The following is a 27,811-nucleotide window of genomic DNA, read 5'->3' as shown; positions in this document are numbered from 1 at the left end:
CCCTCTCCCCAGGGACCCCTGGCCTCAAGCACAGCCCCAGCATAGCCAGACATCCAAATTGGCCTATGCCCTCAGGCCTGACAAGTGGGCTGGGTAACAGCTAAGTGGCTCACTGCTGCCCCAGAGCCTAAAAAACAAAACCAAACCCACTGCTGTCAAGTCAATTTCAACTCGCAGCCACACTACAGGACAGAATAAAACCGCCCCATCCTAAAAAAAAAAAAAAAAAAAAATCCTAGGCCTAACATTTTTCCTAGAGGTGATTGGGTGGACTTCTCCCTGCCTGCTGGTCCTGAAGTCCTGGCTCTCTACTCCCAGGCCCAGCTCAGCAGAGGCAGCAAAGGCTGCTGGAAGACAAAGGCCCAAGAGAAACTGCTCCCTCAGAAGTCCTGAGTCTCCTGCCCCACTCGAGGGAGATTTACCCAACTCCGACTTGCCCCCCACCCCCTCTTGGGCACTGCCTTCCCTGTTTTTACCCCAGAGTGTAAAGACACCCTACACCTCTCCCGTGCTTTAAAGTCCTTTAATCGCAGTTCTACAAAGGGCTCCCCTTGTGTGCGTGTGTAAAAACAGATCTAGGTCATGCCCTGAAGCAGAGATGGGAGCAGAGAGTCCAGAGTGAACAAACCCTTCTATGTACACAGTGCAGGCGCCTCCTCCTCCCAGCCCACCACGTCTCTGTGAGGGGAAGACTCGGCACAGATTGTGTGGAACAGAAGACCCAGGCCGGGAGAGGGGGCAAGGAGGTTTCCCAAGGCTAAAGGCACTTCAGTAGCACAGTGGGGATTTCAACTCATCCTTCTTACAATCCATTGACAGACTCACCATATGTCCCCATTTGCACCTGTTACCCCAGTGTAGTTTTTGATAGCACCTCCTTTTCACGCTCAAAAGTGTCCCAGTTTGGACAATGCATCATGTGGTCACCTTTCTACTGACCATGCTGACTGGTGGGGGTAGGAGGTGGGGTGGCCGGAGATGGAGCCCCTCCTCTCACTTTCCCAGCAGGCCCCGCCCACTCCCGCCCCCATCTGCGGTGGATGGTGCAACCCTGGCCTCGCATTGCCCAAGACGCCAGTTGGCTCACAGTAGCACCAGTGCCCTGGTGTGTACTTCCTGTTTTGGGGTCTCTGGCCACTGAACTCTAGGGACCAGAATGCAGGCAGTAGGAGCCCCACATTTGCTTAACTTGCTGCCAGTTCCTCAGAGAGGTTGTTGGTAGGAAGCATGGGGAAGGCTCCAATGACTAGGCAGGCCGGCCCAGCCCCCAGGCCCCCATGGGTGCCAAAAATTAGTCTCCCAGATAAACAGCCTCAGGCAAAATCAGAAAGCCAGGTGGACCACAGTAGGGAGGGGTCTCTCTGCATCTTGTCCTGTGTCTTATGCCTAGGAGGGGTGGCAGTGGCGGTCTGCCTGGTGCCCATGTGGTCCCATTGATGCTGCCAGGTCCCATGGCTCATGTCCTGGGAAGAGAGGCTGCTGCAGGGCTGGAAATTGTAGGGCCTCTTAGGATGCGGGTCATCTGGAATCTGTTCCTGGTTAATTTCAGGTCTCTGGAGTGGGATTCCAGCATCCCAACATCCTTGGGACAGGGCTGAGCGATCCAGCGTTTTCTTTCTTCCTCCACGTAGCATCCAGTGGGTTGAGGGTCTAGGCTCAGAGCAGCAGAGAGAAAACCAGGGCCCAGGCCAGGGAGGCTGACTTCTCCGAGGGCCAGCCCTGGCTCAGATGCACCTGCCCCAGTCTCAGCCACAACTGCCACTGGCTCCCAGCTGGTCTAGACGGCCTCAAAGTTTGGGGAGTCAGGGACAGGCTCTGCAAAAGAAAGAAGCTGAGTGAATGGGGGCTCCTCTGTCCCTCACCCCCCAGCCCCACACCATGAGGCTCTCACAGCCTGGCACATGGCCTGGCATATAGTAAAACCAGTTGCCATGGAGTTAATTCTGACTCATGGTGACCCCATGAGGCTGGAGTAGACCTGTGCTCCGTGGGGTTTTCAATGGCTGATTGTTCAGAGTAGATCACCAGCCCTTTTTTCTGAGGCACCCCTGGGTAGTCTCACACCTCCAACCTTTTGGTTAGTCACTGAGCACATCCATTTGCACCACTCATTCCAGCATAGAGTAACCATGCAATGAATGTTAGCTATCATTATTGTCATTATTATAATTACATTATTTATCATTAGGAGATACTGTTCTCCAAGAAAGTTTCCACTGGGGCTCCTGCTTACTGATAAAAATCTAGAATGATTAAAGATTGTCAGACCTGGAACCAAGGGAGAGATACAGCGGGAATCCTTGCCAAAAACCATAAGTCATCATATGTCAGGCACCGACTCTGTGCCGTGTTTCAGGCACAGTTGTGGTCTCACAACACCCCGTGAGATACGTGCTATGATTATCTCCACTTTACAGATGAGGAAAATGAGAGGTCAGGTCACTTGCCCAAGGCCCAGAGCTAGTAAGTGGGACCGGCAGTGTTTGTATCAAAGACAGGCTGATTCTGAGGTCCTTGCTCTTCTTCCTGTATCACAGGCAGGCCCACAGGCAGGGCACGGGGGGCCCAAGGTCATGGTGCCAGAAGGGTCAGGAAGCACTCACCCAGAGATGGGAAGAAGACGTCCCCGGGCCCCGGAGGAGACAGAGGCGTGTTGGGCTCGGAGAGCAGGTGCCGCCCCGACTCAGAGGGCTGCCGCTGTGCCATGTAGGACAAGGGGGGCCTGGGCTTGGCCTCCAGCATCCCCTGGGCAGGCGGAGAGGTCTCAAAGCCTGGGTTTTCAATTCCTTGTATGTTGCTGCCAGAGAATCGGAATTGAAGGTCATTTGTGCTGCCTGAGGTACGGGCTTTACCCAGGCTCCCTGACCCCCCAGCCCAACCCACTTCTCTCCCCTCCCTTCCCCTCACCTGCCTTCCCAACCACAGGCCACAGCAGCCTCTCCCCGCAAGAAGGGCCAGAAAGAAAAGGCTGTGGGCTGCACTCTGCCACCTACCCTGAGCTGAGGGAAGCAGGGCAGCCATTAGAACCGACCCCAGCCCCACCCTGTGGTCTGACCATGAGCCCTGGGCCAGCCAGCAAGCCCAGGGACAGAGGACATCCGGGACACCAGCCTCAGGACTTGGGGGACAAGTTTTCCTGTGGTCAGCAGAGCTAACAGCATTACGATTGAACATCCCCAAAGCTTGTCTTGAGATGGGTGAGGGGTTAGCAGTGGGACAACCTCAGAAGCTCCCTCCAACTCAGATTCTAGCAGGATTGCTAGTAGGACTTCCTTTGACTTGTCCTAAAAATCACCTCTCTCAAACACCCACAAGAAGCTCTGGGTTGGTGTTGCAGGTACTGGGGCTGAGTCCCTGAGTGGGGCTCATTCCCTGAGCACACCCTTTGTGCCAGGCCCCATGCCAGCCTTGTGCCCAGAGTACAGGAATGCACACCCTCCTAGCCGCTGTGCTCTGAGCTGCTGCACATTCTGGGCCCTTTCAGCCTCTGCCCTTGTCGCCTGCAAGGCCTGGCGGTTTCTCCATGGAGGGCCCTGCTGGGAGAAGCCACCACTCCGGGTGTTTGGTTGGACTGGGCCCACGCCTCCTTTGCATGCCCTGTTTTCAGTGTCTGCCCAGCTCAGCTGCTTCCTCACTCTCCCCTGCCCTGGCCAGGCTGACCCCTGAGGCCCAAAGGTGGGTGCATGGCCCTTTGGAGTGTGACAGGGAGAACAGCCAGGCCAGCACAGGTGTGTGGGCCTCAGGGGCAGATGGCAGCTGCTCTTCTGACCAGCTGTGGTAAATGGTTAAATAGGGATGCTCTCTGCTACACAGAAATATCTGCCCTCTGACAGCTGGGGCCAGGCACAGGGAAGCCCAGGGAGGTCTCCCACTCCTGACATCTGTGTCCTGAGCCCCTTCATGATACAACCAGTTAGGAGGGACAAGATGGGGAAGGATACTGGTGGGGGCTTGAGGGAAGAGTAAGTCTGTCATTGGCAAAAGTTACCCTCCCCTTCCTCATCAACTCCAGCCACAGCCTGGGCGTAGATGTTGCCCTATGGGCCACAGCCCAGGGAGGGGCAAGAGAAGGGAGACCCTGCCAAGCTGTGAGTCAGGGTGGGGGGTGGGAAGTAGCTGTGGAAAGTTTTCTCCGAAGGGTCTCCACAGGCCTTACTTGTCCATCCGCACTAGCTCCTGGGCACCTAGAGACAGACAGACAGAGGATTCCGTTACAGAAGGGAAGGTTTTCCCACAGCATCCCCACCCCTGCTGACAGATGGCCCTGGGGAACTGGAGCGGGCCCGGACAGGACCATGCTCAGGCTGGGGTTCCCTTTCTGTTCACCCGGGAGGGAGGCTAGACCGCAGTGCTCTGTGCTCTGTGTGTTTATCCAGCAGGTGGAGGGGTGGCCTGTTTTGACCATTGACAAAAGAAACTCGTCCGCACATTACAAGTATGCGAGACCACATCTGCCACCAGGAACCCAAAAGCAGCCAGGGGTTTCTCCTACAGCTTGACTTGGTCAGTGTTCGACTTGTGGAATTTAAACAGAAGGCCTGCTCCTGGATTTGCTCTCGTTTCCTCTTTGGACACTTGCCAAGTTCTGGTCTTTAACTATGATTTACAGGGTGGAAATGTTGCAAGGTCATTTCCTAATTAGAGGGTTCCTAGTCCACTCTGTCTCTTCATGTTGCCTAATAGGGTGGCTTTAGAAGGGCAGGAGGTGACATTTCTCAAGGGAACCTTAGGGGTCTGCATACTCCATCACTTCTCAGACATTCCATCCACTTTCTGCTCCTCATCCAAGCTGCTGCTGCCCTGTCCAACTCTTGGGGCTCCCCACCCCCAAACTGGCCGCCACCTGGGATGCAGTAGCCCCAGCTTCCCTCTTTCTCACAGCTCCACATAAACTCCCACAGATCCTCATCCTGTTAAAGGCTTCACCCCCGATTACTGGGGGGGGACAGATGGTGGAGGAGGAGCAGAGCAGGAACATACACGAGGAAGTTACACAAAGGTTCCGGAAATCTCGAATCATGGCAACTCCTACGTGTCAGGCCTCATTCCTCTCCACCAGCCTTTGGGGTGAGGCTTGCTGGTCCCATTGTAGGGCTAAGGAAACGTTAAGAATCCATATCCATCAGCCACCTTGTCACCAAACTGCCTCCCTGAGTGCTCACAGCCCTCTTTTTCCTCTTTTATTTTTTTTGGGGGGGCGGGGGGAACTCAAAAATATTTTTACTAGAAGATCAATCACTGACAACTTTTTCTCACTACAGACATTAAATCTGGGATAAGGGGCCATTGAGCAGCTGCCCATCACAGAAAGGGGGTTATTTAGAGTTTTGGAATATGTGCTCAACATGGGCCACAGCGTTTCCCTCACTGGTCACGGTACCCCTCTTTCAGTTCAGTTTATCAGTGTCCCCCTGTTTTTCCTGGGACATATAAGGACCCTCCTAGGAAGCCCCCAAGGAGTCAGCATTTAGACGGGAGTGTCACAGAGAGGAGGAGGGGGACTGAGAACTACCACAGGCACCTCATGTCCTCAGGACACCCCCACAGTGTCTGGCCTGGGGCTGCCCCTCTCTGATCTTCTTTCCTTGGCTACCAGCAGCCTCCCCTGAGGAGAAACCTTGGTGTCCTTCTGCCTCCATCCCTTCCCCACCCCAGAGAGGCCTCAGCTGGGACATGGGGAGAGCCTTAGGGCCACAATGGCGACCTTGTGAGGAAAGCTGGGAGGTAACAAAGGCAGGCACACCCACCACACACACACACGCGCGCGCGCCATGTCCCCTCGACTTGTTTGTTTTCCTAGTTCCTGTTCCCTGTTCTGCTCAAATGGCGGAGACAGCCTGTGGTCTGGAGTAGGGGACCAGAAAGTACCTCTTTATCTGGAAAATGCTGAGCCTAGCTGAGCACTGTCACCCTCCTCACACCTTCCCTCCTCACACCTTCCCTCCTCCACGGAAATGTTACGGCAGGAGCCAGCGGTGCCATTTCTCTGCCTTGTGGAGCCCTGGGCTCCTCTTTTTGTTCCAACTCCTTTACCTACCCCTACCCCCACCTGCTCCTACAGGTAGGCTGAGGTGGATTTTGTGAGAGGAATACAGGCATCCTGAGAGTAAGGGCCCCAGGAGAGAGCCACAGGAAATCAGGTGTGAGCCAAAAGCCACACAGTGACAGAGCAGGCTTCCCACAGTTACCTTCTGGAGCCAGGCTGAGGGGAATAGGCCAGAGAGGGTGGGCAAGGACGAAGGACAGGGGACTGACTGCCTTCCCTCCTGCTCATAGGCCTCATGAGGGAGGAGAGGGCAGGGCAGGGCAAAGGTGAAAGATGTTTGTAGCTGTGACTGGAAGCCTGGCCCCACCACTTATCCAATGTGCATTTCCTTAGGCAAGTTAGTTAACCTCTCTGTGCCTCAGTTTACTCATCTGTAAAATGGGAATAATAGTAATACCAAACTCTTAGAGTTGTTATATGGAATAATCAAGAGAATGTATATAACAAGCTTGGCATAGTGCCTGGCACAGCAACCCCATCAGTTAGGAATTATTGGCTATGATGATCATGTTGCTACCATGTGCTGTCAAGTCTATTTCAACTCATAGTGACCCCATGTGATACAGCAGAACTGCCCATAAGGTTTTCTAGGCTGTAATCTTTATAGGAGCAGGTCACCAGGTCTTCTTCCCCTGGAGCTACTAGGTGGGTTCGAATCTTTCAGTTAGCAGCCGAGCGCTTAACCATTGCACTACCAGGGCTCCTAATGATGGTCATGTTATGAGCATTTTTATTAAATGGTGGGATTATATTTTCTGGAAAAAGTGTGAGTTGAAAGCTGTGTTTGAGTGCCTGCTCTGCCATTTGCTAAGTTATATAACATTTGGTTAGTTATTTAACCCTGCTGATTCCTGGTGGTGCAGTGGTTAAGAGCTCAGGCTGCTAACCAAAAGGTCTGCAGTTTGAGTCCACCAGCTGATCCTTAGAAACCCTATGAGACAGTTCCAGTGTGTCGTATAGGGTTGCTGTGAATCAGAATCGACCTGACGGCATTGGGTTTGGGTTTTTTTTTTCTTTCCGGATCTTCTACTCTGTAAAAGAAAAGGTTGATCTGAGTTATCTCTGAGGTCATTCCTGGCTCTGACACTCCATAGGTTTCTGTCTTGATGATTGCTACACTAATGACAGAACAAGTCCACTCACACATCAAAGCAGGTCCCCAAAGGATCTCAGAGAGGCAGCATTTTCATAAGCCAATTTGAGCTGCTCCATATTCTCATTCACTCATTCAACAGATATTTCTTGAGTGCCAAGCCAGCACAGCCTGGGAGCCACAGGGGCTGGTGGGTGCACAAGCCCCGGAAATGGCATGTCTGGGTCCCCTCCTCACTCTCTCACTGAGCCCAGCTCCTTGCAGGGACTGCAGCAGCTCCCGTCTCTGGAACAGAGATGGCATTGTGCCCGCCTCTGGCCTTTGCTAATCGCAGGGGCTGACCGGGGGCTGAGGCAGGTCACTCGCGCCTCCCACCCACCCCCCAGGTGGGGCAGGGATACTCACGGCGGTTGGAGGCCGCCTGCCTCTGCTTATAGACCAAGAGCAGGATGAGGGGGAGGCACAAGATGCCCACGATGCAGGCGCCCGTGGCTAGGGCTGCGGCCGTGATGTCTGAAAGGGCAGAGGCAACCAAAGTGAGTGCCTGGTTCCAACCTGAGGGGAAACTGAGGCCCAGGGAGGGAAGGCGGGCAGCAGTGAAGACCCACCTTTATCCAGCCCCTCAGTGACCTGTAGAAGCACTGGTGCCTCTACTGAGAGGCAGGAAAGATCTAAAGAACCCTTTCCAAGAGAGAGCTCCACGCCTCCTCCCCAGGTGGGCCCAGAGCACATAGAAACTGTGTGCTTACAGCTGAGGCAGCTCCAAAGAAGAGAGAACCAAGCACTCATACCACCCCATAGGGCGCAACTTTACCTCCTTGGGCTGCAGGTGGTTCCCTGAAAAGGGGAAGCAGGCCCTTCATAAACCCCAGGCACAGAGTTCAAGGTCAAAAGGAGCCTCTGGAAGCTCCACTTCTTGATCATGTGCGCGCAGACGCACACACACAAATTACAAGAAAAATTACTTGTGGGATCCTTGCCTAACACTTCTAAATTTTAAACTTTTTAAATTACAAAAATAAAAGTCCATGTTAAAAAAAAAGTCCACAAGGATCCTCCACCCTCCACTGAGGCTCCGTCCAAAGAGATAATCACAGTTAGCAGGTTCTTGTGCCTCCATCTAGATGTGGTCTTGTATATACAGTGCATATAGGATCATACAACAAGTGTTTTTCCCACTTCATATAGTGGGGACATCAGCACCCAGGCTACTTCATTCTGTCTTGGACTTTATCATATAAAAAAGCCAACCCAGGGAGAAGGGAGTAAGATGTATGTAAACCTACATGTGACAGACTGATTGGAATGGTAAATGTTCACTTGAAGCTTAATAAAAATTTAAAAAAAAAAAAAAAAGCCAACCCAAAATTTACTGAAACAGTGCTATATTGGTAGACGTTTAGGTTACTTCCATTTCACGACACAGCTCGTAATTCAGTGGTGACCCTCTGTGCGTGTATCTTTGCTCACTTGAGCAGGTACGAAAATTGATAATAAGCTGTCATCAAGTCAGCCCTAACTCGTGGCGACCCCATGTGTGTCAGAGTAGAACTGTGCTCCACAGAGTTTTCAATGTCTGGTTTTTCTGAAGTAGATCCCCAGGCCTTTCTTCCAAGTCTCTGCTGAGTAGACTTGAACCTCCAACCTTTCAGTTAGCAGAGAGTGCATTACCACCACCCAGGTACTTCTGGGCAGGTTACACTTGTATGCGAGTGCCTAGCAGTGCAAGTGCTGAGCCTAAGAGTATGGGCATTTTCTTTTAGGCGATTGCTAAATTACCCTACAAAAAAGGTAGTACTACTTTACCATCCCACCAACAGCTTGGGGAGGCTTGATTTATTTTAGTCCATCTGCTGACTCCAGGGGTTTCGCTGGGAACAGAAATGCCCACGGAACCACAACCGGCATAAACCCATTTCCTTCCCAATTTCAGCCCTTCCCTCGGCCAAAAAGTGAGCGGGGATACCTTGTCACAATGTCAAGCCCTCCTCGGAGAGCTTTGGGAAGTTGGAAGGGATGTTGCCGCTGCACTATTTATGGGAGAATAAAGGCTGCTTTGATTTTATTGCACTGCTCCATCACTTGATGGTGTAAACAGGCTTTCAGGGGTTTGTTCACACCCACTGCCGAAGAGAACAAACTGTTTTCAGGCCCTTTAGAAGTCCTGGATGGTACAGGAACAGTTGCTAGGCTAATTACAAAGCGAGTGCGTCTCCGCATTAGATCAGGCTCCCGTAGATCTAGCAAAGCTGCATTCTGACGTGAAAGATTGAAAGTAAAAAAAAAGAATTCTACAGTTCAGACGTTCTGAATTTCTGAACCGCATCAAAGGACCTTATTGTGGGCAGTGTCTCAGAAGCTGGTTGCAAAGTGCTCTTTTCTAGTCGTCAAAGCAAGTCTCCTCCAGGCTGCTACTAAGCAACATTTTGTAAGGTTTGTCAGGTGCTCACTAATGCTGCCCCCTATCTGCTTTGGGACTTTGGGGGGCTCCGCCCCAGCTCCCTGCCTGACTCCCTCCCTCCTGGCCACACTAGGGATCCAGACTTGTTTTCCCTTGGAGAGCCTGAGGTGCCTTTACACCCTGGGTGGAGAACTGTGGCTGGGGCAGGGGTTTGGGGCCAGTTCTTGTGGGCCCAGCTGCCCTCTGAAGCCGGGGGCTCCTCTGTAGCATCCCCCCGCCTCCACCTGCCATATGACCAATGCCTGGGCTCTGTCCCTGAAGAGGAGAGAGCTTAGCAGCCATCCCGAGACCAGCTTATGCTGGGAAGATGATCAGGTGCCGGCAGAGGCACCTGCCAGGCCAGCTCCAAGGAGTGTCCCAGGTCCTTATACATCAGGATGAGATGGCGGGCAGGGGGCGGCGGTGCAGCCTGCTCAGTGGGCCTCTGTCCAGGGCCTGCCACATATCCCCTGGGTATATGCAGAGGAAGGTTGAGCCGCCTGGTTCCCCAGAGAGGGGCTGGATCAAAGCAAACCACACATCCTGCCATGGCGGTGGAGGGGGTGCTTATGGGGAGATGGGCTGCCTGGTCCCCTCCCCTGGGCTAAGGGCAAAACCGCAGCCTGTTGGCAATGTGGAAACTGCTTGGGCACCAACTTCCCTGGTCTCCCACCCCTTCTTACCCACTCCCACCCACCCGCAGGCGGACTTGGGCTTTCAAATTATTCCACAGACCAGCTATCCTCCCACCATCCATTAGAGACTTGTGATGAAGTTAGGGAAGGAAACACAAAGAGTTTCCTGGCCGGAAGCATTAGCTGAGCAGGTACCAAGGCTGGCTGAGGAGCACTGTCTTCGAGCCAGCAGGGATTGGGATCTTTCCAAAGGCAAAGAGCAGTGGAGATGGTGCCCAGCTGCAGGCCCCAAGGCCCACTAAGCACTTAATGGGCAAATGTTTCTAAAGCCGCTAGAAAACAGGACAAGTGTCTACCGTCTGCTGCCATCTCCTCGACACCCTGGCTTGGCACAGAGGCACGGGTGAGCTGACTTGGGAAGCCAGGCTAGAATTCTGCATCCAAATTAATAACAGCCAACACTTACACAGGCATGGTTGTGAGCACTTTACATATTGTAATTGGGTGTGATCAAGTCATTTAGACTCATACAGACCCCACGTGACAGGGCAGAACTGCCCCATAGGGTTTTCTAGGCTGTAATCTTCACGGGAGCAGATCGCCAGGTCTTTCTCCCACGGAGCCCTGGATGGGTTCGAACCACCAGCCTTTCTGTTAACAGCCAAGTAACTGTTGTGCCACCAGGGCTCCTACTTTACAGATAGTATACAGTACCTCATTTTAGCCTTGTAACAACCCTGGAAAGTAGGTACTATTGTAATCATCATCTCCATTTTACAGATGAGAAAATCAAGGCACAGAGAGGTTAGGTAAGTTGGCTGATTCCAAGGCCTGTGCTCTTAACCACTTCACCACACTGTCTTTCACTGGAATGGACTCAGGTTGCAAACATGTCCCACACAGAACCTAGTTTTTTGGATTTTTATTTTTTTAGCCAACATTTTAAAACTGAGGGAGCTCACACAAAATCTGTTCTCTGGCTTTGCTTAAAAATTTTGTGGCTCCGGCAACCTGGGCCCCCATCTGGAGGGGCAGCAGTTGGAACTGCCCTGCAGTCTCCACCCTTCCCTACTATCTTACTCACCAGCTCCCTGGCCCCAGGGCATTTGAGTTTTTGATGCCTGACCCAAACCAAACCAAGCCTGTTGCCATCGAGTTGATTCCGACTCATAGCGACCCTATAGGACAGAGTAGAAATGCCCCATAGGGTTTCCAAGGAGCAGCTGGTAGGTTCAAACTGCCAGCGTTTTGGTTAGCAGCTGAGCTCTTAACCACTGCTCACCAGGGCTCCATTCCTGACCCAGCCCCTTAGATAACACTGATCGCCTCCCTGGTAGAAGAAAAACGACACGTTCCCATTTCTCGATGGGGAAACGGTACCCAGGGAGTGGAAATGCTGTCCTAAAGCCCCGCTCCCCACCCAGCCCAGTACATCAGGTTTCTTCCTATCAGGAACCACATGCCCTCAGTGGCAGGACTGCTAATTTTCAGATTCAGGTTCCCAGAACTAAGAGTTTGGGGAGGGAATACAGAGGTCATCAAAGCCATCCCCCTGCCCTCAACAGCTGGGATGGAAGCAAACATGTACCTTTAGCCCTCTAAGTGCTGATTCACTCAGGACAGCACCTTGGAACACGGAGGTGGGGCCAGAGTGAGGTTTCACACCCCGCGAATTGGAGAGGAACAAAAACATCAAAAACTGAGAGTGGAGGTGCCCAGCACAGGAAACCTGACCCAGTCTAGCACTCAAGTTCAAGGTTTCTGCCTGACCTCAGGGCTTTTATCAGCCTGACCCCTGGGATTTCCAGGGCAATTTCTTTTCCCTGAATTCCTGCAGCTGCTTCTCTAGATCAAGAAAAAAAACAAGCAAATCTCTGCTCTCTGTCCCTGTGCACCTGGTTTCTCTAGCATCATCTGCTCTGGCATCTCTCGTCTCTGCCCTCCCAAGGATGAATTTTCAAAAAGTCACGCTGACAGAGGCGAAGGCAGCCCAGTGCTCAGGCAGGGTTCGCAAACTCAGTTAGGCCTTCTGCTGTCTTCTCTTGACTCTGGGTCTGAGAGAACAGTAGCAAGTCACTTCACCTGGCTGGACCTGTTTCCCCATCTGTGAAGTAGGGATGGTAGCAGAGGTGCTATCTCTAAGGGCCTTGCAGCTCTGCAAGGGTTAATGGAGGAAGAAGTGGGACTGGGGGATTGCACAGAGTGGAAGGAGCAATGGGGAAGTAAACATGTGTGTGCCTGGCCAGGTGTGAGTCACCCTGCTCTGTACACAGGCCGGCATGTGCGTGCATGCACGGTCGTGGGGACTGCTATGTGGGAAGGAAGAGGCCCGTTTGGAGGGCGTCTCTCTGCCAGCACCAGGGAGGCGCCATGGAGGAAGTGAGGACAATGGTAGCTTGGTGCTGCAGGGACATGTGAGCTCTGCGGTGTGCAGGGAGAGGGGCTTGAGCCAAAGAGTTTCTTGGTCCCATGTGAGTCTGGCTCACACCAAAATGTGTGTTCTAATTTCACTCCTAGCTAGTTTGTTTGTTGGTTTGGAAAAAAGGATAGTTTGAATAAAAGGTCACCGTGTCCTTTAAATTGGGTCCGCCTGGAGTGGGAGCTGCATTGTAGCTGTTCCCGTCACTGGTTTAGGTCTTTGTGCATGTCCTCCTGGAGGGAGGGCCTGTGCACACGCTGGTCTACGCCAGGTGCCCAGTGAGCGCTGCCTGGGTGGAAGGATGAAGAAGCCCAGAGCCTCTCCTCTCAGAAGGGTGGGCGTCCCTAAAAGGTCTCCCCCTTGCCCACTATCTCCAAGCTGCTGGGCATTCTCACCTGATTCTGAGGCCCTTACAGCAGTGCCCCCTCCTCTACAGGGTATCTCTCTGGGCAAACACCAGGGGGCTCACTGCCACCAGCTGCACTGTGTTTCCAGTCTCCTCCCCCAGACCAATGACTGTGGGAAGAAGGTGAGGTGGGCACAGCTAGGCAGGCCTGGAGCCCAGTCCCAGCTGTGCCTGTCCTTGCTGGCTCTGTGAATTTGGGCAGGTCATGTCACCTCCCTGAGCCTCACTTTCCAGGTATGTAAAGTGAAGATGATAATGCCCACTTCCTAGGGTTCTGTAGGAATTAACTGAGATACTAATACTTAAAGGACCTAGCACACTGCCTGGCACGTAGTGGCACACAGTAGGAGCTCAAGGAAAGGTAGCTCTATTTCCTTTCTGGAGTCTCTCCCTCCTCCCCACCCCCCACCCCCAAAGAACCAGGGAATTCTAAGTGATGGAATGCTAAACCAAGAGGGACCTGCCCTCCCTCCCCCCCCCCCCCGCCAGCCCTCCAACCTCCTCTTGTCACAGAGGGCTGGTGAGCAGGGGTAGCGCTCACTGACAACAAGCTCAGTAGCCTGTGGCATCTAGTACCTGTCACGGGGGCACCTTCCAGAGCCAAGGACTATTGTCAGTGTGCCTCCCCACGCAGGGAGTCAGGAGCAGGGACTGCCTGAGTTGGGGTCTCAGCCCTCTTCCCCTCTCCAGGAGTCAGCTCCTCAGTCTGAGGGCCCTGGAAGGGGGAGTGGGTTTCTAGAGGCTATAGCACAACGGCTTAGGTGAAGGAGGAGGCAAAAGGGGCAGCAGTAAGGGAGGAGTAACAGGGGCTCCATGGGCCAGGGGTGATGAGGCCAGGGTTCAGATGGGGTCTGGGTCCAGGATGAGAACAGAGAACGGAGAAGGGCAGGAACGCAGATGCTTACTTTCACTCTCCTGGGGGGAGGGTGGGTATGCAATGCACTTGGATGACGCTTCTGTGCCTGTGGGAGCAAAGAGAAGGGTCGTTAGACTGGTGTCAAGGCCGGGGGCCAGGGAAGCTTTCCAGGTCACAAGTGCCCCTTCCAGTCACAGGCGCTCATATTATGGCCCAGCTGGAACCTGCACACGTGTGCAGGCATGCACACACACATACACACTCACACACACACATCCACATATGTATACATATACACACACGTATACGCACACATACACACACATTCAAATACACATACACTCGTACACACACTCATGTACACACACACACACACACAGGCACATACTCTCCACACACCCGGGCATCCTCTGCCCATTCTCATGCCACCCCCAGGGGCTCGTGGATACCTGCTGCCGCCCACAGCTCTCTCCAGCCCACAGCCCCTTATACTCTCACCTGAAGAGGTGCGTGTACCTGTTCCCCACCCACCGTCCAGCCTTTCACCACCTCACACCCCAGGTCACTTGGCATATAATGACCGTGGCCACAGTGTTGCCAGGAGCAGAATCTCGCTCCCAGCCCAGGTTCACATATCCTCCCCCATCAAAGTCTCATGGCAGATGGGAACTCTCTGTACTTTCTGCTCAGTTTTTCCAAAAGCCTAAAACTTCTCTAAAAAATAAAGTCTGTTATTAAGAGCAAAAAGTCCCATTGTCACAAACATCCACATACGCCCTCCCTCCCCATCTAAGAGAGCTAACCCAGTATCACCACCCTCTATCACAGTGTCACACAGGGTCACGTCATCAGCTACCCAGCCTCACACCCGTGTCACAGCACCACAACACACTCTCCCTGAGTCACACTGCCACATACACAGCAGCGGTGTCATTGTCGCCACCTGCCCTTCCAGCCTGCCACCCTCACGGGCCTCACCTGTCTGCACCTGCAGCTCTATGGCCCCGTGGACCCTCTGCTCTGAGTGGTGGTGCCGGATCTCCACCACCAGGCAGCAGTAGAGGCCACTGTCCAATAGCGTCAGGTTGTGCATGGTGATAGAGAAGTTGCCGTGGTGGTCCGAGGTTGACTCCAGCCCGTGGCGCTGGGCCAGGTCCTGGGTGGTGTTGGCGGTCTCATGGGCCCCATGGTGCACGTGCAAGTCCTGGAAGGTGAGGTTGCGGATAGGCCGGCGCTCCGAGCAGGCCTGCACCTCGCCCCGTGAACTGCGGTACCATGTCTTGTAGAAGGTCACGTCGTGTCCCCTGGATGTGGGGCCCAAGAGCCGGCAAGTGAGAGTGACATCCTGCCCCTGGGGGCACACATACAGGGAATACGGTGTGGCGACCTTGAAGGCTGCCACCAGACCTGTTCAGAGAGAAAGAGCTTCATCAACAGACTGAGCCGGCAGCACCAGCACCATTCCCAGTGCCCCCAGAGCTGGAAAGAACCTTTGGGAGCAGGGGCTCCAAAGACGTGGGTTCTAGACCCCCCTCGGCCATTTCCCAGCCGCAGGCTCTGAGCATGTCAGTAGACCTCCCAGCCTTAGCTTCTTCCAGTGTTTTTAAGCCCTGCCCAACTCCATCCCAGGCTGTGGGGAGGGGCCTCCAGAGCTTCCCCAGAGGGCTGGGGCAGGGCCACTCAGGGGAGTGAGAGAAACTCCAGGGCAAGCAGGCCGCAGCCCTACTGAACAGGCCGGGTGTGTGTACCTCCAGGTGGAAGCATACGTCCTGGCTCCAGCTCCCCATCTCAGCCACCCTGCTCTGCACAGGACTGGCCCGGGCACTGCCCAGCCTCCATGCCCAGCACTGTAGGATGGGGAGCAGGAGGCATTTAGGACCAGGAGCTTTTTGCCCTTTGCCACCCTTCTGGGGGCCATCTGCACTTTTTGCCTTTCCCTCTCCTGTGAGTGGACACGTTTTCCCATCCCCTTATTACCCAAAACCCAGTGCCGTTGAGTCGATTCCTACTCATAGTGACCCTATAGGACAAAGTAGAACTGCCCCACAGATTTTCCAAGGAGCGCCTGGCGGATTCGAACTGCCGACCCTTTGGTTAGCAGCCGTAGCACTTAACCACTACACCGCTATTAGTGCACAGTAATGGAGCACCTGCATGTGCAAGGCCTGAGCCTGGTGCTACAGCTCACCTGGATACCTCCTGGTGGGTGCTTACAGCCTAGCTAGGCAGACAAGATCTGCATTCGGGATGAAGTAACCCCACAAGCCATCAGGGCACTCGGAGGAGAGGGGAAGCAGCCTCCTGGGGATAATCAGGGACTTTCTGAAAGAGGGAGGGTCTCTGGGGCTTGATGGACAGATAGGATTTCAGCAAGTGGAGAGGGAGCCCTGGGCAGGATTGTGGAGAACCAGGCAAACCCGAGATGCCTGCTGAACAGGGACGAGGATGCATGGAAGGTCAGCTCATCCCTGCACCTGCCTCCCACCCAGTCTTCTTAGAAACATGTTCTAGTTCATTTTTTTCAATAAGCAAATGAAGCAATCCCTTGATCCTCTTTACCCCACCCCCATCCCCCAGCATTTAACCGTGTGGATCCCCCAAAGCACTGGCCCTGAGAACCGATTACTGGGCTGGAGTCCTAGCTTTTCTATCTAGCTGCGTGAGCCTCAGTTTCCTCATCTGTATGATGAGAAAAATATCAGCTACATGACAGGGTTGCCGAAAGGACTGAATGGCAGACATCCGAGGACGGCAAGGGTTGTTATACGTTAGTGTTTTTTCTCTTTTCATTGGCATCTCAGAGCCACTGTAAGGTCAGCCAGAGAGGGAAGGAGGGTCTGGAAACGTACAGAAGCCCAGTGGACATGTCCTCTGCGTCGCCTGGCCAGGGCACCGCCTGGACCTAAAATAACACTGCTTCCTCCACAGATGCCCCTTCTCTGCTCTGCAGTACCCGGGACCCTGGCAGCAGGCTGGGACCCACCAGCACAGCCAAAAGCTACCGATCAGGGAGAGGTACCCTGATGTTGCCTTTGGACTTGGACCGGCCTGCCCGGAGTCCAATAGCTGTGACCACTTAAACTCTGAGCCTCACTATAGAATAGAAATGAAAATATCTACCTGATGGAGTTGGGGCAGGATGAGTGATAATTTTCAAAAGGTGGTCTGAAAGTGCTTTGCTCATCGTTGGTGCTTGACACATGGGAGCTAGATAGGTCTCTAATCCATCTCAGCAGCTCAATAAACATTCCCTAGAAATGAAAAGTTGTTCTCCTAGACAGTGGACCAGAAAAGCCAGCGTCAGAGTCTCCCTCACTGAGCTATGAATGACTGGTAACAACTTGGGATCCAGTTCTGAAGTGCTCGTCTATTTAAAGGAGAGTGGTGGGAGGCAGCAAAGCCTTGGCCCCCAAGAGTATGTCTGTAGGGGTGGAGTTTCAGGCCCCAGAAGGTAAGGAAACCAGACACACATCCAAGCCCCTCCTCTCACTCTGCCCAGATGTGAGGGGAGCCACGTTTGGAAGCCCTAGAATCTTGAGAAACCATTGCTAAGGTGGGCAGAGATTTTAAAATGTCTTTGGCAAGATGCTAGACTCCTTTGTCAGCTGAAAACATACCTCTTGCCACTGAGTCAATTCCAACTCCTGGGGACACTATAAGACAGAGTAGAACTGCCCCATAGGGTTTCCAAGGAGCGGCTGGTGGATTCAAACTGCTGACCTTTTGGTTAGCAGCCAAGCTCTTAACCACTGTGCCACCAGGGCTCGGCTCCTAGGTTAATATAATCCGTCTTAAACAACTGCTCGTGCTTATACCTGCTTGTCCTTTTATAAGGCTTGCTCACATTTCTGTTTCCTTTGACAAAGTTGTTAAGTAGCACAAGTGTTAAATGGAAAAACATACCATGCTTTTATTCTAAATTATATCCGAACACCAAAAAAAGGGGGACTTGGATACCTTCAGTTAAAAGCCAAACCAAACCCATTGCCATTGACTTGATTCCAACTCATAACAACCCTTTAGGACAAGAGAACTGCCCCGTAGGGTCTCCAAGCCTGTAAACCTTTAGGAAAGCAGGCTATCACAGGTTTCTCCTGTGGAACAGCTGGTGGGTTTAAACGCCCAGCCTTTTGATGAGCAGCTGAGCACTTTAACCGCTGTACCACCAGGGCTCCTATAAACAACCTAACAACTGAATAAGGCAGGTACTACTTTTACTCCCATTTCACTGATGAGGAAACTGAGGCACACAGAGGTTAACCCAGTGAAGATCACAGAGGAAGGAAGTGCTAGAGCCAGAATTCAAACTCAGGCGCTTAGACGCTGCTAAAGGAAAAAGCTTAGAAACTGGCAGCTTACAGTCCACTTCCAGCCTGCACACATTTTATCTGAGCCTCAAGGTATTTAAATTTTTTTTAAGATTACCAACATTTAAAAACTCTGACATCTAACTGTTCTTCGACAGTCAGAAGATAAGACTAAACTGTCTTTCCAACAAGGCCACCATCAGCTGGAGCTGAGTTGCAGCCCCTGCCTTAGAGAGGCATCAGCACTCCAGTTTGCCACAGTCCCCACTGCTCCCTGATGCTCCACTGGTCTGCTTCACTCCCTCACCATAGTTGCTTGGCCCTGTGGACATTTGGGGTGGAACTTTATCGCCCATACCCATCATCCTGGCAGATGTGACCCTCGGGCTCAGGGAGGAGACAACCCACCCAAGACCCCAACAGGAGCCTAGCAGAGCAAGGACTGAACCAAGTCTCCTCTGACTGCCAACCTATTGCCTGTATTTGGCTGCACCCCTAGCTTTGTCCATGCTAGCCTAGACTTCCCTGACACAGGCCTGTGTGGGATGGGTGTGGCCGCAGAGCTATGGCTGTGCCAGGAAATGGAGGTGTGGAGTAGCTAGGGAAAGGGCTGTCCCCAGGAGCTCCCAGGAAGACCTGAAACCCACCTGAAGATGGACCCCAGAGCTATCTCCGCCCTGTGCCCGCCCCCCCCCACACACATTCCCCAGCAGAAGGCCACATGGCAAGTCCCACCGTTACCAGCTGGCGTCCCGTTTTCCCTTTGCCCAACATGATCATCTGCCCCAGCACAACCCAGGGCCGGGAGCAGGTGCAGAATGCAGCACGGACAGGCCTTGGGGGTCATGAGGAGGGCTGGCTCCACAGACTGGGCTGCAGCTCTGGGGCGGGTGGAAGGAACAGACAGGGTAGGAGTGGAGGCAGGAGCAAGGAGTGCAGCTTAAAGCTGAGCAGGGGTGGGGGCGGCTGACCACTAAGTGGGCAGAGCACGTGGATACAGAGAGGTGTGGATGGGTGGGGCGAGATGTGGGCAAGGTGGGGTTAGTGTGGTGGGTGGAGTAGGTATCATTGTGACAGGGCTTTGGGATGGGGTGAGAGCAAGCAGTGGGCCTCCAGCCGGGCACCAGGGCCCAAGCAATGGTGCTGGAAAGTGAAGGGAGGAAGTCTCACTACTAGAGGCATTTCCTTGAAAACCCACAGGGGGACACAGAGAACCGGGGATCTGGGACAGTAGGAGGGGGACATTGCTCAATACCCAACACCCCACACATACTATCCACCCCAAGGCCCCAGGACCTCTTCTCCTTTTAGAAAAAGGAGAAGCACACTGGGATTCAGGTTTGGGGCTCAGGGAAAAATGCTGAATTCCAAGCTGAAGTACAGGGTCAGACAGGAGTGGGCCAAGGGTCCAAAGGGCTTGGGGGGTGGGGTGGGGAGGCAGAAAACATCCTGTTTATTGTGTCTGAGACTCCAGCTGGGACAAGGCCCTGATCAGCCTGTCCTTGAGAGGACACTCAAGGGCAGTGTTGGGGAAACAGAACACACACACACAGGGCCTGCACACGCCCCACGGGCACCCACACCACCCCTGCTCACGTGCTATGAGGGAATATATACAGCCTGGCTGGGATGATAATTATTTACAGCAGGATGTTGCTTATTGTCGAGAGCAGATTCTTTCAGACACCTGGGTCATTGTCACAGGCCCAGAAGAGAGGACAGGGAGGAAGGCCCCTGGCTCCAGAGTGACCAAGAACATGCAGGACAGGAAAACAACCCCGGCCCTGGGCCTGAGCATGTGCCCAGGTGGGAACCATCCACTCATTGTGTTGCTCTTGGGGCCCCCCCCATCTCTGTCTGCCACTGGGTAAGGAGGCAGGGGGCCCCTCAAAGAGGAGTACTGTGAACCAGGAAAATTCTGGGTCTCATGATTGAAACTCTGGCCTGGGTAGTAAGATCCCTGGGTCCCAGTCCCTCTTAGCTGCACCCTTGCCGTGTGGCCTTGGGCCGGTCCCATTCCTTCTCTGGGTTTCCCTTCCTTCATCTCTACTGGAAAGACTCTCCAAGTTCCTAGGCCCCTTCCAGCTCAGAACTCCTGTGGGCTGGTGGAAGGGTTGTCATTCCTCAGTTGGAGGAAGAGGGCAGGAAATGGGCCACAAAGGTGATCATGGGTGATTGCGAGTACTCACTATGTGTGAGGCACTTGCCGAAAGAGGACATTGGTAGCTCAGTGGTAAAATTCTCACCTTACCTGAGGAAGACCCAGGTTCGATTCCTGGCCAGTGCACCTCATGCACAGCTAACACCCTTCTGTCAGCGGAGGCTTGAGTGTTGCTATGATGCTGAACAGGTTTCAGCGGAGCTTCCAGACTAAGATGGACTAGGAAGAAAGGCCTGGTGGCCTACTTCTGAAAATCAACCAGTGAAAGTGCTGTGGAGCACAATGGTTGGATCTCCAGTCGATCACGGGGATGGTGCAGGACCCAACAACATCTCGTTCCATTGTGCATGGGGTCACTGAGTCAGGGCCAACTCAGTGGCAGCTAACAATAAGAGGTGCTTGCTGAGCACTTTAGACTTGTGTCATTTAATTCTCACAGCACCCCTGAAACAGGTATTATCATGCCCATTTTATGGATGAGAAAACAAACTCAGAGAAGTCAAGGGACTTGCCCAAGGCCACACAGCCAGTTTGTGGCTCAGCTGAGATCCACACCTTGGACACCCTAGGACTAGGGACAGGAAGAGTCCCAACCCCTCCAGCAGGTGGGGCTGACACCTCATCCTCAAGCTAGGAGAGGGTGGACTGACCTCTAGTTGACCTCTCCACACAGCCTTTTTGGGCTGCCTCAGACTCAAACTGAAAACATCATTCTTGCATTCCACAAATATTTACGAAGGTCCTAACGTAAGCCAGGCCCAAAGTGGAAAGGCCACGGGGAGGGCTGCTGGAATTTAGGGCCACGCCTTCCACTTTCTGGCCATGGACCCTCAGCCACAGGGGAGGCTGAGCCTCAATAAAGCCTGTGCAGTACAGGGCAAAGAAGTTCTTGCTTGGCATCTTCTCGGGATGCCAGTTTTCGTGACCTTCACTTCTTTCTGCTAAGCAGGCGCCTCTGTGAAACGCTGTGGGCCTGCAGGAGATGGGTGTGTTTGCATGTGTGGTTGTGGGCAGGCCTTTTTTTCCTTGATGGGCCTGCACTTACCCTGCTGTCGCCAAGGCAACGCCCCAGCCTTTGGAGGTGGGTCCCAGCTTGATTAGTCAGCCCTGGGAAGCCCCACCCAAACAGCTGCGCTTTGTCCAGCTGCTAGGAGTTACGAGTAAATAGTTATCAAGGGCCTGTGCCAGAGTCAAAGGGCCTGGTCCTTGTCTTCGCGGGGGTAATAAGCAGACATGGAAGCTGGTCTTCAGCTCCCTGCCAGCCCCCTGTCCCCCAGGATGCTCCAGGGGGTGTAGGGAAGGGCTAGGCTCTGTCTTTGTCAAGATGCGGTGCACAGAGAGAAACAAAGGCAGGGATCAAGCAGGGTTGAATTGGCCAGCGCAAAGCTCCAGGAAGTGCACCCGGGTCAAGGGGCTGAGAGCCTGAAGCCAGCAGGCCCACCTGAGGGGCTCTATGGCCAACAAGGACAAAGGGCATCTCAGATGTGTTTATTGATGCCCACACCCTCAGGAAGTGTCCATTCACATTGGACCAAGGGGGCCGGGAAGGGGAAGCCGGGCTCTATTGGAGGAAGCAGCACTTCCAGCACCTTGGGAATGCATCCATGCATCCAGGGCTGGGGGCTCAGCCAGCATGCCTCCCCAGGGAGGGCCTGGGCAGCTGGCCAGGGGAGATTCTCTGGATGACCCCTTCGCAGACTCCCCCAGGCCCTCCCTGTATGCAGCCCAGCCATCCACCCTCCGGATCCTGTGCTGTGAGGACTTCCCAAGCTTCAGGTTCAAGTCTCCTTCTGAGCCCACCCTCAGTGCAGGAGGCTGGGTGGTGGTAGTGATAGCTGGCAGTTATCTGTGCAGGCATCATTCTAAGCACTTTCACGTGGATTTGTTATTTAATCCTCACACACTATGAGGTAGGTACTATTAGCATCTCCATTTTACAGATGAGGTAGCTGAACCATAGAGAGGCTAACTCGCATAACTACTAAGTGGTGGTGCCCCAATTTGAACCCAGGTAGTCTGGAGTCCCTGGGTGGCACAAACAGTTCAACACTTAGCTACTAACTGAGAGGTTGGCAGTTCAGACCCACCCAGAGATGCCTCAGAAGAAAGGCCTAGTGATCTACTTCCAAAAGGTCACAGCCATGACAAGCCGATGGAGTGCCGTTGTGCTCTGAAACACATGGAGTCACCGTGAGTCAGAATAGACTTGATGGCAACTGGTTTGGTTTGGGTTATTTTTAGTCTGGTTCCTGAGTTCTGGTGCTATTCACTCCCTCTAGAGTCTAGTGGTAGCCAAGGGCTGACTGGAGGTCCCACCTCCTCCTTGTAGATGACAGCTGGACTGGACAGTGCAGATCCAGCTGGCCTGGGCCTTGTCAGTGAAGCTGCTGGCTCCCTGTCCTGTTCCCTCTTCTGCCGTGATTCCTGGGACAGCTGGTTGGCCCCAGCATGGGGAGGACCCGACAGGAGCTGCTGTGTTTATTTGGACGTGAGCTCTGACTGGGAATGTACAGGGCTGAGAGAAACCTAGAGAGGCCCCCTGGTCCCGCCTGGCCTCCAGGCCCGTCAACTCTAAGGATGGGGAGCGCTGCCCTGTCTCCCTTCCCCTGGGAGGGTGGCACCTTCCCTGCACGGCGGTGAGTTTGCTGCTGGGGTGATGGAGAAGAGCTGACAACACCTAAAACATAGGAAGTTTTACTTTTCATTTCATAACATTAAATAACATTGAATCACCCAAAAACCAACCTAACCCATGGCCGTTGAGTCGATTCCAACTCATAGCAACCCTATAGGACAGAGTAGAACTGCCCCATATGGTTTCCAAGGAGCGCCTGGTAGATTCGAACTGCTGACCTTTTGGTTAGCAGCCATAGCTCTTAACTACTATGCTACCAGGGTTTCCCATTGAATCACACAGAGGTTATTCCCCTTTCAATTCTGTTTCAGTCCTGATTACATCAAAAAGAAAGTGCCAGTTTGAGGCTAATATGTCTTCAAAACACCTCTGTCACTTGCTAATCTCCTTTTTTTTTTTTTTTTTCCTTTGCCACGGACAACAGGTTTCAGGGTCTGAGCCGTCTCCAGACCATAGTTTCCAACTAGAATTTAATCTCCTTATTTGGTTTTCCTATTATGTACTTTTATGATTTTGTTCTATTTATGGCAAGTGATGCTGGCTTTCCATTTATGACAGTGATACGAAGTTCCCCTTTAAAATCTGTTTACTTAAGTAAAAGAGCGAGTAGATTTAAAGTAAATATGATACGCAGCTACTGCAGGAACTGCAAAGGTAACGAGAAAATCCCTGAAGCTCGGGAAACACCTTCATGGAATTACCCTTCAGAAGGGAGTGGTGAGCCTCGTAGAGACTCACCCAACCTGCCCATTGTACAGATGAAAGGGTGTGTATGTTCATGACCCCATATTGAGTGAAGAGCAGAGGCAGGACTTGACCCCAGGTCCCCATGGGAAATAAGACCTGACATAGAAAGGGTAAAGGAACTGGGCTGCTTGGTCAATAGCAGATCAACCTCATTGTTGAGTTATGGATAAGCAAGATGGTGGCCATTGTCGTTCTCTTAGGGGAGGGTCAGCCAAAGTAAACAGGCTGAATGTAAAGGTCAGATACAAGAAAGATTCCACTGAGATAAGCAAATGCTGGACTAGGTTCCCCTTGAAATTGCAGAGTCCCCAGCTCTGGAGAACTTTAAGAGGAGGACCTACAAGCACCACCATGGACATGGCAGGCTGTAACTGCCTATTAGGTGGGTGGCTGGCCTGAGCCTGGGCACCCTTCAGACCTCTAGGATTCTGAAGAGTCCAGTCCCAGTGAAACCAGTCAACGCCTTCCCATGCCCTCCACACTCAGCAAGGAGCTTAGATGGAGGATTGATGGCACGTAGTTTCCAGAACCAAGAAACAACATAATATTAAACAGCACTCACATGTGCCAGGCACTGTGTTAAGTGATTGTTCATTGATTCCTCACAACAGCCCTCTGAGAAGGGTGCTATCATCTCCCACACTTTAGAGGTGAGAGAACTTGCTCAGAGATGCTAAGAAACTTGCCCAAATACACAGAGAAGTAAATGGCCAGTTTAGGATTTAAACCCAGGTCTGACTGACTCCAGAAGCCAAATTTAAGCAAGAGGCTATACAGGAAGCCCTTGTCACACAGGCGTCACAACTCCAGGTCCTTGGCCTCGATGATCCCACGGAGGCATGCCAGCAGGAAGGCCTTGGGTATGCCAGTGCTGCTGCTGAGGGCCCTCATTATGAAGCCTCATTGCTAATCCTGGGTCACCCTCCCCTGGTGAAGCCCAGCTGCTCCAAGATGAATAGTTGGCCTAAAACCTGGGGCCTCAAGCTCAATATGTCCACCTTGTCAGTGCCTGCTGAAGTGGGTTGGTCCAGGTGGGCAGTAAGGACCCCTCCTTTCCTTCCTTCCTTCCTTCTTTTCCTTGGTACCGAAGACCCCCTCCGCTGCCACCCCCTGCTGCATACTCACAGGGAGGTGGCCTCTTCCCAGCAGTGCACCTCCTGCCTGGGCCACATTCTGATAGAGGACACCAGGCCCCAGCAGGGAACCTTTGTCCCGTTTATGAGGAAATTGAAACAACAACAAGGTGCTCCTGGGGGCAGCCAGCCCAGCTGGGTGAGTGGTTCCCTAGTACTGCTGGCCCCTGGGTGTCTCCTGGCATTGAGAAGATGCCTCATGCCCGTGGCCTGGCCCCAAGGCTGTTCCTCTCCACCCTAGGGCCTCTGGGCAGTGGGGTATGGATTTCCTAAGACCTGGCCATCTCTTCGTCAGAGGCTTGCGCCACTGGGTTACTCAGCAAGGTCCTACAACCTGGTTTCCCCTGAAGGGGAAGATGCTGCAGGGGGAGGTGCGAGTCTCCCCTCCCTAGCCCCAGTGCACCCTGTGAACTTGAATGTGTTAGCCCCAGAGTTGGAAGCTCTTGGGTCAGCGGTCGGCCTGTGAGGGCAGGCTATAGGTGGTAACTTCTGCAGGCCCTGGAAACGCCTGTAGAGTTAGAAGAGGCTGCACTCCCTTTGGGGTCTAGTGGAGTCCTGGCTCCCTAGGTGCTTCCCTCTGCTCATCTTTGGAGGCATGTTCAGTCTTTCTGGGCTCCTTGAGCAACATACTCATCACTACTATTCTCCCTGCTGCTGGCCCAGCCCCAAGAATTGGAGAACAGCCCTGCACCAGCCACCTCCATCTCAATGCCCCAGACATAAAGGCTTTGACCTTGAGCAATTGGTCATGCCCAGGGATTCCGGCACCTCAGCAGGGATGAGCAGGTCTTCCCTGCTGTTCCGAGGCACTAGGAATCACACAGACTCACAGACCCTCCTGACCATGCCTGTGGCCTGGCTTCCCATCTGTTATCTCCCTCATTGCACACAGCACTAGGTAATAGTAGGGTGAATATACATTAACGTGCCATTACAGCTGAGAATACCGAGTCCCAGAGCAAATCAAAGCTAGGTAAGTTCTCCTGACCCCTTTCAGGAGTCAGGCTACTTCGAGTCAGGAGTTTAGGGATGCTTGGAGCCCTAATTCTCTCCCTGAGCTGGACCCAGGAAGAGATGGCCCTTTGGAGCTCCAGGATCTCCAGGGGATGGAGGTTCCTGGAGAGGTAGATGGTGGGGAGGGGGCAGAAAGGCCTTGAGCTCCTCCTCTCTGGGCCTCTCTGCCACTGGTTGGCTCTCTAAAACTCAGCTTCCCAAATTGGGGCTGCTGAACAGGGAGCAGCCAGCAAGGTGAGGGGTAAAAAAAAAACAGAAAGGGCTTCATGGGGTCACTTGGGGGAGGATGGGGCAGAGCAGGTAGCTTGTGGTGGTGGGTGCTGGCATTCCTGCCTGTCACAATCCCCTGCTTTTTCTGGAAGCCATGCCCTGCTGGTGTTGGGACAGCCCCGCCACCCCATATCTCAGGGACGGTTCTCCCTTCCTTAGCTGTCATCTTGGGGGGCATCCAGGCTGGGGTCAGGCAGCTCTAGTCTGCAGGGTGTGGGCTCCTTCCTCCTTATCAGAGGCCCAGGCTAACCTCCAAGTCCCGAGATAATACGAGGCCTACGGGTACCCCAGTTTGTTTCTGAGGTGTCTTCCAGGTTCTCTCAGCCTCCTCCTCTCCCCATTACGCTATGTTCCCCCTCCTCTTCTTTCAACCCACCCATTGGGTCCCTCTGCCAAGCCTACTACCTCCCTCTACCCTCCCTCTGACTCCCTGCATGACTCACACTTTCCCTGGGCCCTCCCCATAAAGTTTGGTCCCACAGGCTGCCTGCCAGCCCCCTCTTCCCTTAAGGTCCAGCCTCTTCAGTTCTGGGTAGGCCAGAGCCAGGGCCAGGCTGTGAGTACCAGGGCCTCTGCCCTGGCCCCCCACGAGCCACCACTGTGTCCTGGCCAGGATACCTCCTGGAGTAGTGACAGTCTGGACTTCGGAAGCAGAAAGTGGTGCTCCCTGTGTGGAGCTTCTGTGTTTGAACTGACAAAACAGGTCAGAGAGATGCCACAAGTTATTCAAGGACCCACAAGGGGCTTGTGGCCACGCTGGAAGTGTCCCACACTGGCTCTAAGCTTCAGCCTCACTAGGGGGCCAGGGAGTTAGCTGACTACTCACTCTTGGCCATCTGACCCTCACAATAGGAACCAGTGGGCAATGATGCCTATGTCTGGGAGTGGGCCAGTGCCCACCTGGAACAGTCCTTTCTTTGGCTCCCTGTGCCCAGCATGGCTCAGCCAGAAGGGTCACTAGGGCACAGGGCACTGGCTGTCAGTGCCACACGCCCCACACCCTCCAAGATTCCGGAGCCCTGTGAAGGGCCGGGCCAGGAGGTGCCACAGGTATCAAAAGCTGGTCACATTGGAAAGAACACCCTGGGGCAGCCCCCACCATGCCCATGTTCGGCCCTGCAGAAGCTGTCTCTGCCCCAGCTCTCTAGGCAGGGGACGGTGGGACAGGCAGTCCTGGGAGGAGAGCCCTGCCTGCTCTCCGGCAGCTGTCGAAGCTAGCTGCTGTGCCGGCTGCTCAGCCACAGCACTGGCAGAGACGTCCCTGCACCCTGCCAAACGGCCCGAGCAGCGCTCCTTGCCACGCAGTGGGGGTCGCAGCAGGCTCAGGGGCTCCCAGGGCTCCCCCACCCCGACCGCGGCCCCCTCCGGGGCTCTTCTGAGCGCCCAGCGTCCCGCCACCGGCCTTACCTCGCGAGGCAGCCAGGAAGAGAGCGAGGAGCACGGGCCCCCAGCGCCGACCGCCGGCCTCCGTGGGGACGCCCATGTCGCCGTCGGGCGGGCGGAGCGGCGTCTGGCGCAGCCGGCCTGAGCCGCGCGGTGGTCGCGGCAGGGGAACGCCTGGTGCGCGGGGAGCGGGCGGGACGCGGCCGGCCCGGGAAACCTCCCGGCGAGTGAGTGCCGAGCGGCGGGTGCGGAGGGCGGCGGGTGCC

The 27,811-nt window shown here is 53.9% G+C and overlaps 2 protein-coding genes across 5 annotated transcripts in view; one reads left to right on the top strand and one right to left on the bottom strand.

The window, feature by feature from the left end:
- Positions 1 to 27,811, top strand: part of CDH23 (cadherin related 23) — a 528,116-nt gene that overhangs the window by 454,199 nt on the left and 46,106 nt on the right. The gene's annotated exons all lie outside the window — the stretch shown is intronic.
- VSIR (V-set immunoregulatory receptor) lies at positions 507 to 27,811 on the bottom strand. The gene is made up of 7 exons (XM_049855821.1): positions 27,570 to 27,811; positions 14,874 to 15,302; positions 13,945 to 14,001; positions 7,545 to 7,652; positions 4,157 to 4,184; positions 2,604 to 2,797; positions 507 to 1,815 (listed from the first exon to the last, which is right to left on the bottom strand). The coding sequence occupies exons 1-7, from the start codon at positions 27,643 to 27,645 to the stop codon at positions 1,778 to 1,780; spliced, it is 930 nt and encodes a 309-aa protein (XP_049711778.1). The 5' UTR covers positions 27,646 to 27,811; the 3' UTR covers positions 507 to 1,777.

Source organism: Elephas maximus, chromosome 16, assembly GCF_024166365.1.
Source record: "Elephas maximus indicus isolate mEleMax1 chromosome 16, mEleMax1 primary haplotype, whole genome shotgun sequence".
Taxonomy (NCBI): Eukaryota; Metazoa; Chordata; class Mammalia; order Proboscidea; family Elephantidae; genus Elephas; species Elephas maximus.
This window is presented reverse-complemented; position numbering and strand designations above follow the sequence as displayed.

What these genes read in the sequence shown, in the direction of transcription:
- VSIR (XM_049855821.1), bottom strand. Translation starts at nt 27,645, where the DNA reads ATGGGCGTCCCCACGGAGGCCGGCGGTCGGCGCTGGGGGCCCGTGCTC. An exon ending in GCAGGCGGCCTCCAACCGCC is followed by an intron (nt 4,185 to 7,544) that starts GTGAGTATCCCT and finishes GTCTGTCTCTAG; the next exon opens with GTGCCCAGGAGCTAGTGCGG. An exon ending in GAGCTAGTGCGGATGGACAA is followed by an intron (nt 2,798 to 4,156) that starts GTAAGGCCTGTG and finishes ATTCTCTGGCAG; the next exon opens with CAACATACAAGGAATTGAAA.